Here is a 12,500-nt window from a genome sequence, read left to right as displayed (position 1 = left end):
GTCAGTGGCACTACCCAGGTCACAGTGGCTACATTGGTTGCCTCCCAGGTCTTGAACATCTTCTGCTCCCTCTGCCCCTTGGACCCCCTCAGTCCCGCAGGCCTGGCGACAGCTGCTTCATTCCGGCCTTGTCAGCCCCTGAGCAGAATGTGTGTGTGTGTGTGTGTGTGTGTGTGTGTGTGTGTGTGTGTGTGTGTGTGTGTGTGTGTGTGTGTGTGTGTGTGTGTGTGTGTGCGTGCGTGTCAGGGGCCACGGTGCTAATGTCCCCTCATTAGGCAGGCTGTGGGGTGGTGACATCCTGAGCAACACTCTATTCAAACAGCCACTTCCCCTCGTTCCCCTTCGCTCCGCACCGACCGACGACTTCCCCCCGCCGCAGGAAACTAAGGCAGGCCAAAGAAAAATAAAGACCCTCACTCTGAAAAGGAGAAGAGAGAGAAATACCCACACCTTTTCATGTATTTGAACAGGCACCGACATCCAAGATTGGGGTGATTATGGGCCATGCTTGAAAAATAGAAACAGAGATTTGTCAAAAAAGTATTTTAGTACAATCTGAATCGCATCAGCCCAACTCTGTTTTACCCAAACTGTAGCTCTGCATAAAATCCAACTGTCCTTTATCTAGTTAATATATTTCTATTTGTAATATAGTGTATTTCTATGGTTCAGAGCTCTAGACTGAATCAAACTCCCTGCCAGTTAGATGTCTCCGTTCTTTACAGATCATAGGGACTACATATGGCCTCTGTAGCTACAGTACAACCTCTACTACACATCTACAATATTCACCATCATCGTTACATGGTGGATATAGAAGAGAAGAATTGTATTTTTTCAGAAGGAACATGCAACGTCAAATTTCAGATAAAATAATGAATAATCGTTATTTCCAAATTATTAGACGATGCCCGTCGCCTCAGTGTTGTGTATAAAAAGCATGTCTTAATCATATTATTACACTGCTATAAGACTGTAAAAAGAGTTGAATAACCTTGTTACCATATGGTTTCCTGCTGTGTGGTAGTTGTTGCTGTAAGCCCAGCACTGACAGGGCCATAGGCCACACACACATCAATACACAGGGATTAGCTAGCAACACACTGGCAGCTAACATTATCGTTGTTTACAACACACCAAGACTAAATAAACCATTTGACAGGCAAACACACAATGGCCTATAAACAACTCATAAATCCACTAGCACCTTCAGGAATATAACAGAATAGAATCCAGCTTGATCATTCTATCTTTCTCTCCGGAGATTATAATAAGCAAAACATGTGAACGTTTTTTTTTTCCAAAACCAGGAAAGACACAATTTAATGTTGAACTGGACACTAGAGATTGTGTACAATATAAGGTGAAAACAAACAAGCTGCTAGCCAGTTTCTGAATATCCTGTATTTGGTATTTATAATGGTTTTAATCGGTGGGGTAGACGGACAGCTCTGTTTCAGAGTGTGCAACACAGTGGGGTGTGAGGAGTGTGTGAGAGGCCTGGGTGCGGTACACACACACACACACACACACACACACACACACACACACACACACACACACACACACACACACACACACACACACACACACACACACACACACACACACACACACACACACACACACACACACACACACACACACACTCACTCTCTCTCTCTCTCTCTCTCAGGGCCTGTAAGAAGTAGGAGGGGGTCCATGGGAAAAGGCTGGTGGAGGACTCATCTCCCTGATAAGACACAAGCAGATGGCCCTGCATTGCTGTCGTTCCTGAACACACACACACACACACAGACTCCGTACGCATACACTGCTGTCGTAGCAACGACCCCAACACAGTACGTTCACAAAGAAAACACTATTAGAAGACACTCTGTCTCTCTCCAACCCACTCCAGTCGTCCATCCATCCATCTATCCCTTCATCCAAACACCAGAGATATCATGCAGGAGACAGATCACCCTGACCCCGTGAGTGATCCTGACCCCGTGAGTGATCCTCACGTCCCATATTGATCAGTAGCTGCAGCGGGAGACAGGAGACGACAGGGTGAACGTATGTACACAACACCGGTGTTACAGTGCTACAGAGCCGCAGACAGATGACGCCCACATCGTTTCAGTGTGAGGCTTCGTGTCACAGCTCTGCGTCTTATGCAAGGCTGAGGATCAAATCCAAATGAGATCATATGCTGTGGCTTGGCTGGAAAACTCTGGGTGATGTTTTCAATGTCCATTCCATAACCCCTCCAACTCAGGGAAGACTTAGTTAGTTAGGCTATTTTCATCAGATCATTGTAAGTACAAACTATCGTACAAATGATTGATCTCTACGGTTATAAACTGGTAATACAATACAAATGTCTGAGTTTGATTCATGCATTTTCATCAAACAAGAGACAGACGTTTTAAAATATGAAGAATGTCTCCCGATAGTAGGAAAATAATTCGCTAGAAATTGACGATGTGACAAAACGGAATATCTTAGAGATTGAAACCCACTGTGTGTGTTAGTCGACAACACAAGGAGAACATTGAAGGATCTCCAGAGCATTTTAATATTCCATGTCTGCCTCGCAAAAATAGGGAGATTGAGGGAATTTAAATCATGAATATTAAAATATACAGTTGAAACAGAAACTACTACAAACTACACTGACAAATGTTTATTAAATGGCATAACCGCAGCAAATTAAATAACCAAATTAATTCATATTCTGATTAAAAGGAAAAAGGGGGCCCTAAATTAAATGTCCACAGCGTGAATTATTTTTAACGTGCAAGTTGAAAAAAGATCAAAGCAAAAATAGGTTTGGACGTCATATCTTCATGCCTGACGCTTAGATAAATACGTGGTATCTTCATGCCTGACGCTTAGATAAATACGTGGTGGCCGTATAATGAATGGCACCTTGTGCGTCTTCCCTCTCCTAAACTCTACATGCCATCTAAACCACAAACTTGGGCACGCAGACACACACACGGTAAACATACAAGTGGTCCACATCCACCTCTCACACACACACACACACACACACACACACACACACACACACACACCTTTGCTCTCCTCTCCTCCTCTCACCTCAGATTCTACCACGTCTCTGCTCTCGTCCAGAAATAACAGGACCATACTGCAGTAACTGACGTAGTTAAACACACCCCTACAACTTCTCCACTTTTCCACTATGCACACTCTCACTGACACTCCCAACAAGCCAATCTAACAACACCAATGGAGAGAGAAAAAAGAAAAAGAAAGCGAGAGAGAGAGACCTCTACCTTAGAGCAGATCCCCTCCGTCCCCCCCGTCCCCCCCCCATCCCAGACCCTAATTACCCAGATCCCACAGTGTAATTAACAGTGGTTGAACCCCTCTAGGGGGTGACAGCCAGAAAGAGAAGGCCAGCAGGGACCCCCAGGCTTGGGGCCAGGCTGGAGGGCAGAGTGAGGAGAAACGGGGTTACGGAAGGACCAGGGCTCGGGAACAGAGGAGAAACGAGGAAGAGGTCAAAAAGAAAGTAGCCTCCAGATTCATTAGCTGTAGGTAAGATCCCTCTCTCCGGTCTCCAGCCCAGAGACACACACACACACACGTGAGGATCACTCCGGTCTCCAGCCCAGAGACACACACACACACACGTGAGGATAACTCCGGTCTCCAGCCCAAAGACACACACACACACACACACGTGAGGATCACTCCGGTCTCCAGCCCAGAGAGGACGGTGCCAATGAAAACACTACAGAGCAACAGTCCATCCAAACCTGATAAGGACAGACCACACAGTAACACCCAGCCACTCAGCACCACTTCCACCTCTCAGCTAGGATACACTCACTCACTCATTGTGACTGGGTAGGCATTGCCTTGGACTGGGCCATTTCCTCTGTCCCTTTGAAAACAGTGACCCTATAACTGGGACTTCCTGTGTTACACCCAAAGCGGTCCCCCTTCTTTGGGCCAATGACGCAGTGTCCCCTTCCTCTATGGCCACTTCCCCGGTGATAGGACTACCTTACTCATCTAGTGTACTAAGGGGGAGGGAGGGAGGGAGGGAGGGAGGGAGGGTGGACCCCAGGGCTTAGGGGCTGGTATTAGTGCTGAGAGAGAGAGAGAGAGAGAGAGAGAGAGCGGTAGCGAGAGAGAGCGGTAGCGAGAGAGAGCGGGAGAGAGAGAGAGAGAGGTAGCGACAGAGAAGGATACATAGAAAGAGAGAAGTGGCATGGCGCTTCTTCCACATATCCCCTTTCACCTCTCGTCTCCTCCAGCCAAGGCCAGCCAAGACCCACACACACATCAGCTCGCACCCGCACACTCATGGAGCCAGAGACAGAGCCAGCCCTGTACAGAGAGAGAAAAACGCCACTCTTTCCCTGACATACTCACTGGTTCTACAGGTACTTTAACATATGCAAAAGATAAGAAGGGAAAACACCTCATACACATGATGGTATCTGTGGTCATGCAGCCCATCAGAGATGCAGAGTATGGTGTAGTCACACAACCCTCAGGAATAAAAGACACTGAAAATATTATAATATCAGACACGCAGGCAGAAACACACACATGCAACAGGCCTCGGCAGAGGAAGGAAAACAGCCCGTTAAACACAGCCAGCACACAGGCAATATATCCTCTGAGGGGAAAACAGAGCACGACACTCTCCTAGAAAATTAGCCCACTTTCTCTCTCGCTCTCATTTTTAAAAAACAACGCAAACACACACTAACAAATTCTTGCATGCAACAGCACAGCGATGAACTGAACGGGGGGAAAACACCCCTCCCTCAGAAATACTTATTCACACATAAACACACACACTAACAAATTCTTGCATGCAACAGCACAGCGATGAACTGAACGGGGGAAAAACACCCCTCCCTCAGAAATACTATGTTAATAGGTGAATTAAGGCCCCTCTGATCTACACTGAAGAGGATGACATTAAGTCCATTATTGACTCAGACAAAACTAACTAGGAGATGTGCTGCTATTCATCTAATATGATGTCTGCCATGCCTATAGGGAGAGATATTACTATAGCAGGGTTTACATTCAGATACATATAGCCTATAGCAGGGTTTACATTCAGATACATATAGCCTATAGCAGGGTTTACATTCAGATACATACAACCTATAGCAGGGTTTACATTCAGATACATACAGCCTATAGCAGGGTTTACATTCAGATACATATAGCCTATAGCAAGGTTTACATTCAGATACATACAACCTATAGCAGGGTTTACATTCAGATACATACAGCCTATAGCAGGGTTTACATTCAGATACATATAGCCTATAGCAGGGTTTACATTCAGATACATACAACCTATAGCAGGGTTTACATTCAGATACATATAGCCTATAGCAGGGTTTACATTCAGATACATACAACCTATAGCAGGGTTTACATTCAGATACATATAGCCTATAGCAGGGTTTACATTCAGATACATACAGCCTACAGCAGGGTTTACATTCAGATACATACAACCTATAGCAGGGTTTACATTCAGATACATATAACCTATAGCAGGGTTTACATTCAGATACATACAGCCTATAGCAGGGTTTACATTCAGATACATATAGCCTATAGCAGGGTTTACATTCAGATACATACAGCCTACAGCAGGGTTTACATTCAGATACATATAACCTATAGCAGGGTTTACATTCAGATACATATAACCTATAGCAGGGTTTACATTCAGATACACATAACCTATAGCAGGGTTTACATTCAGATACATATAGCCTATATCAGGGTTTACATTCAGATACATACAACCTATAGCAGGGTTTACATTCAGATACATATAACCTATAGCAGGGTTTACATTCAGATACATACAGCCTATAGCAGGGTTTACATTCAGATACATACAGCCTATAGCAGGGTTTACATTCAGATACATATAGCCTATAGCAGGGTTTACATTCAGATACATATAACCTATAGCAGGGTTTACATTCAGATACATACAGCCTATAGCAGGGTTTACATTCAGATACATATAGCCTATAGCAGGGTTTACATTCAGATACATATAACCTATAGCAGGGTTTACATTCAGATACATACAGCCTATAGCAGGGTTTACATTCAGATACATATAGCCTACAGCAGGGTTTACATTCAGATACATATAACCTATAGCAGGGTTTACATTCAGATACATACAGCCTATAGCAGGGTTTACATTCAGATACATATAGCCTATAGCAGGGTTTACATTCAGATACATATAACCTATAGCAGGGTTTACATTCAGATACATACAGCCTACAGCAGGGTTTACATTCAGATACATATAACCTATAGCAGGGTTTACATTCAGATACATATAACCTATAGCAGGGTTTACATTCAGATACATACAGCCTACAGCAGGGTTTACATTCAGATACGTATAACCTATAGCAGGGTTTACATTCAGATACATACAACCTATAGCAGGGTTTACATTCAGATACATACAGCCTATAGCAGGGTTTACATTCAGATACATATAGCCTATAGCAGGGTTTACATTCAGATACATATAACCTATAGCAGGGTTTACATTCAGATACATACAGCCTACAGCAGGGTTTACATTCAGATACATATAACCTATAGCAGGGTTTACATTCAGATACATACAACCTATAGCAGGGTTTACATTCAGATACATACAGCCTATAGCAGGGCAGGTGTAATAGCCTACACTCCACAAATGCAGTTTTCAGTTGATGGGGTAAAACCACATGAACTAACAAAATGGTTGCACATGTACAGAAGTTATATAAATATTTATCTTACATTAGAAAATATAGGATCACTTGAAAATGATAGATATACAGATTATACAGGCAGATATGTGTATAACCAAAATGACAGCAATAAGGAGAGATTGTGTGGTACAGAAATGGAGAGATATTGGTTGAAGAGAATACAGCAGATGTAATCGATAGTTCGGTAATGACCTCGCTGTAAAGCAGTCCATCTAAGCCGTCAATGTATTGACATGAACCAGACAGACAGACAGACAGACAGACAGACAGACAGCTCCATGCTGATGATGCCTGCCCTGCTGTATCTCCTGACTGCAGGGTCAACCCCCGCACTCTATACACAGTCCTCTCTGTACACAGTCCACATCTTCTGAACATATACCCTTCTTGCAACTCATGTTTGAAATACATGTGACATTATTGCATTGTCTGATCTGCTTTTTCATCGTGTATATTTTCCTAATTGAAATATGTGTAGTTCATTCTGCTTGAGTGCAGGACATGCAGAGTAAATCCATTACAATGTTAAAATGTCACCAACATGAACAATCTATTGATATAGGCCTATAGTAATCATAGTTCAGAGAAAATGATAACGCATTCATTTGAAGATGTTTCAAATCTTAGAACTGCGAATTATTCACAAAGTGGTTAGGGGAAATAAATACAATAGAACTATTGCAGAGTTCTGCTAGAATCCTCTGCTATAGGCCATGAGTTATGCTAGAATCCTCTGCTATAGGCCATGAGTTATGCTAGAATCCTCTGTTATAGGCCATGAGTTCTGATAGAATCCTCTGCTATAGGCCATGAGTTCTGATAGAATCCTCTGCTGTAGGCCATGAGTTCTGATAGAATCCTCTGCTATAGGCCATGAGTTCTGATAGAATCCTCTGTTATAGGCCATGAGTTCTGCTAGAATCCTCTGCTATAGGCCATGAGTTCTGATAGAATCCTCTGCTATAGGCCATGAGTTCTGCTAGAATCCTCTGCTATAGGCCATGAGTTCTGCTAGAATCCTCTGCTATAGGCCATGAGTTCTGCTAGAATCCTCTGCTATAGGCCATGAGTTCTGATAGAATCCTCTGCTATAGGCCATGAGTTCTGATAGAATCCTCTGCTATAGGCCATGAGTTCTGATAGAATCCTCTGCTATAGGCCATGAGTTCTGATAGAATCCTCTGCTATAGGCCATGAGTTCTGCTAGAATCCTCTGCTATAGGCCATGAGTTCTGATAGAATCCTCTGCTATAGGCCATGAGTTCTGATAGAATCCTCTGCTATAGGCCATGAGTTCTGATAGAATCCTCTGCTATAGGCCATGAGTTCTGATAGAATCCTCTGCTATAGGCCATGAGTTCTGATAGAATCCTCTGCTATAGGCCATGAGTTCTGATAGAATCCTCTGCTATAGGCCATGAGTTCTGATAGAATCCTCTGCTATAGGCCATGAGTTCTGATAGAATCCTCTGCTATAGGCCATGAGTTCTGATAGAATCCTCTGCTATAGGCCATGAGTTCTGATAGAATCCTCTGCTATAGGCCATGAGTTCTGATAGAATCCTCTGCTATAGGCCATGAGTTCTGATAGAATCCTCTGCTATGCACCTGGCATTTCAAACATGAAATAACACTCAACAATAATAACAGTAATAAAGTATAATGGCATATTTAGAAAATTGCTGAACTAGTTTAATAGAAAAAAAATAATAATTAATTATATAATTAATTGGTATAATTATAATTATACCATTGTGTTCATGCTTGGCCCATTATTAACATATATTAGGTATAATAATAACCTACATAATTACTATAGTTTATATTTTCCACTAACATTTCTGATGTGTTAATCCACCTATTGCTTGTATTGGGATCAAATACCGCTGCATGCCAGCATCTCAGATGCTGTAACAATACCGAGAAGATAAGAGAAACATGTCAAGCTATAGAAGCGACTGTACCTCGTCTGTAAGGTCTCGGCCCATATTCGACCTGTCGCACTTCAGAGGAAGCCGCGTTACAGCACCCGCCTTGCAGAAGAGAAGGGAAGAATTTAGAAGGGCGAGCTAATTAAGAGCAGATATTTAGATTGAAAACATACCCTGGCGCTGTAAATGCTACCGGCCCTATTTCTTCAAGATTTCCTCGATATCTTCCTTCTGACTGGCATTAGACCCTCACAGAAGAGGTGCGCCGCGGCAACATTTTACGAGCCCTAAGTAATCCTTGAGTTGTTCCACACCCCTCAGCTTTTGAAGCGCAAGGGAAAATAAAATGACATGGCTTAATGTTGGTTTATTGAGGGGGAATTAGCCTACTAGTGATGGACCAATTAGAGGCGCAGTGATATCACTTAACTGCGGACTGTTTAACTTGCAAAGGTCGATATTAATATCCATGCATGTACCCAAAACAAAGTACTCAATTACGACGTCAAAATATTATTACACCGTAATGCTTTGGAAGGCTTAAAAAGATAGTTTAACATAATTTATGGGGAGTTTACATAACGAAATATGATAATAATGTCCCTGCAGATTATACATAAAATGATCCGCACATTCTTAAATATAAAGAAAGCAGATGCAACTATTTGACCATTTGTTGAGTCTATTTTATTGATTTAACTCGTGTATCTGCTTTTGTAGATAATGTAATATAAGGTTATGTTTATAAATCCTCTTATCACCAACAGACAAAAATAAAAACCAAAAGCCAGGCGATAGGCAATAGAGAGGAGGTAGGCCTATATTCCATGTTATATAGGGTATAGGCGTAATCTTCGTTGTAATTCTTAATCATTTACTTCAATTACAAGCATTATAACGGTTGGATTTGCATGGAATGTATTCGACCATGAAAAGATGGCAGCCAAGGAAAAATAACTGAGAATCCAAAAATGAAATTATTCTTACTAGAAGTTTGGAGAAACGATGCGAAACATGCCAGGCCTTTCCCAATCATTTTTTTGCCATTCATGGTTTCTGCATTTTCGATTTCGTTTCTTATACTTACGTTTAAAAGGTAGCCTGATTGAAAAATACATTATATCTAAACAAAATTAAAACCATGTCTCTCTCTGTTTGCTTGTCTCTCTATTAGTACTCATGCAAAAAGCAATGTACACATTTAATTGAAATGCACTTCTTATTTTGATTTGATTGCATCGAATTAGCACATTAATCGTCGTAAAAATACACTTCTAATATGAGAAGCAGGTGTTGACATAGTGTGACGTTGAGGTTGCAAATCTTATAAATTAAATATACAAAAAAATATATATATATCCAACCAGGTTAAATTATCGTTTTTACAATTCATTCTATGGTAATTTAGATAATTGTTTTGGTTTCTTTTTAGGTGACATTCCTTGGCAATATAATTGCTCACCTGCTGTAAATTGTGTTTGAACATATGCATGCTATTCTATAACTGAAAATAAGAATTGAAAAAAGAAAACGGAATCATACACGAACACGTAGTTATTGCATGTTCCCTAATGACTTGTATAGGTAGGCTACTTTGCAGTGACTATATAAATTCAGAGGATATCAAATGGTCTGAGAGTGGATTCTTCGCTGCAAAATCACAACCAACACCCGTAAGTAAACAACATGCCCTCACTCACATCAACACATACTGCTCCTGCTTTGCGTCTCAATCGATTGCTTTGAAATAATTTGCCCTAACACCGATAAAAACGCACCCATGACTCATGTCACTTAGCTGATCTTTAAAGGGAGGATTTGAAACACGAGCCCCCATAACACTCATTTCTCCCAATACCCCAAGGCGCGCGCGGCTCGGCAAACACAAAGTCATTATCGGTTAGATTCCAATAAGGCAGTCTGTCAAGGTGAGGCTTCTTTGGAGGATTTTTGTCATGCCTACTAAACATGGAAAGATGCCTTCTAAGTGGTGCGAGGGAGGATAAATAACAACGAGTCCCACAGCTGATTATATTGAAACAACGGCGCGCATTTGTAAAAAGGGGGATTACGAAACGTGAGTCCCAGCAGATGCTGGATGCTCCTCGGTGTATGAGTGCGGGGCCCATCCACCTGCACGCAGATGCCGCGCGAGGACGAATGGGACGGTGCCAGGAGCATCCTCGTGCGATATGGTTCCGTTATTCCAATCGACATGTCAATAGCTTTGCAGTAGTTTATATTAATAATACACACAGCTCAAAACATGTGTTGAAAGTGAGAGGATGCATCATGCGTGTCCAATATGGGGTGCAGATGTGCATGAAAAAACAGAGGCCACTGACAATTCTCCACACATGCCTCATACATTTAGAGAAAGGTAAAATAATGGGAATCATTGGTGAATCATTTCACTGAATAAGAGCAAACAATTTCACACATTTCGGTGAGAGAACACAGTCATGGAAATATTGGCAACAGGGTTTAAATCACTCAAAACAACGCGTATTTCTTTTGAATTGCTTTAAGTAATTGCTCAATTAAAAAAGCAATATTCATATGCACAACATCGGTGATAAAAGTAGTAGAAAAGACTGTGATTCATAAAATAACCACTAATACGTTTATTTTCAAACTCGACACGGCAGAGACTGGCGATTGCACAAGGTCTGCCTGCCGCGGCCTTCGCATGCGTAACAGCGTGTGCATGGTACGGAGACACACACAGGTTCCACTATGATTAATTACCAACTAACTACCCTCCTTTACAACTCCCCCTCTCTCTTTCAACTCCTTTACCTCAACGCACTGTACATCACCAGTGAAACCATCTAACGTCCCCATAGCCACACTCCCTTTAAAAACCAGAACGCCGAGATATTTTATACTTCTCAAAAAAGCCAAAGTCATAAAACACACGACTGTGAACAGGAACGATAACGGACGCTAGTTGTCGGAGGAAATGTGAACTTCCCTCAGTTATAGGTATCCGTTATCGCTCTTCCAGGCTCTGGCTATTCACTCACGGTTGCCTGTCTCTAGCCCGTGTTCGAGGCTTCCTGAGCGGACCACATGTAGTCAATTAGCCCGACCCAGAGGGCGACTCTTCCACAGTCTTTATCAGCGCGGGGTTACACAAACACTACAATTTCTGCTTTTGAACTATATTGCATAGACAAATTAGGAGGAGTGGGGTGAGCGCAACCGTAACCAAACGAGCCAGGGGACAATCCGGTGAAATAACTCATGGCATCTTATATTTCGTCCCTTTTTGTGAACATTCAAATGTATGGTGTCTTTTATTGGAACTAATATGCAATTCAATTACGACATTTGATCATTATTATTTCAGGAGAAGAGTGCAGTGCACAATGTCAGGTGCATGCATATACACTCACAAGACACACACTCTCTCACACACCAGATCCAAACTGCACAGGATTACAATTCAACAAAATAGCCCAATGGCAAGGCAAATAAAACACAAAAATGAAGACTGAAAAATGCAAAGATGAGGAATAATCATGTCAACCCACATAATATTAACTCTTTCAAAAACAAAACATTATCCCACACACACTCACATATCCCCCCCCCCTCTCTCTCTCCCACACACACACACACACACACACACACACACACACACACACACACACACACACACACACATACACCACCAGCAGCAGCACCTACCACAACACCTAAACACACACCAAGTGTCAAAAAAAAGTCCGGGAGGTATTTATACCTCAAATAAACACACAGGCGGGACACATCACAA

General features: G+C 42.1%; 1 protein-coding gene across 4 annotated transcripts in view; it reads right to left on the bottom strand.

Moving 5' to 3' along the window:
• Window positions 1–12,500, bottom strand: part of bnc2 (basonuclin 2) — a 233,773-nt gene that overhangs the window by 131,671 nt on the left and 89,602 nt on the right. The window contains exon 1 of one of the 4 annotated variants that reach the window (XM_090187764.1): window positions 8,753–8,815. The exons of the other annotated variants lie outside the window; for them this stretch is intronic. Within the exon in view, the coding sequence (XP_090043890.1) occupies window positions 8,753–8,776 (24 nt within the window). The 5' untranslated portion in view covers window positions 8,777–8,815. Of the gene's footprint in view, window positions 1–8,752; window positions 8,816–12,500 lie in introns of those variants that run through there. 4 annotated transcript variants of the gene reach the window in all.

This window comes from Oncorhynchus mykiss, chromosome 10 (genome assembly GCF_057628025.1).
Source record: "Oncorhynchus mykiss isolate SJ-2025 chromosome 10, ASM5762802v1, whole genome shotgun sequence".
In the NCBI taxonomy this organism is placed as follows: Eukaryota; Metazoa; Chordata; class Actinopteri; order Salmoniformes; family Salmonidae; genus Oncorhynchus; species Oncorhynchus mykiss.
The sequence above is the reverse complement of the archived record's forward strand: the minus strand, read 5'-3'. Positions and strand labels throughout refer to the sequence as shown.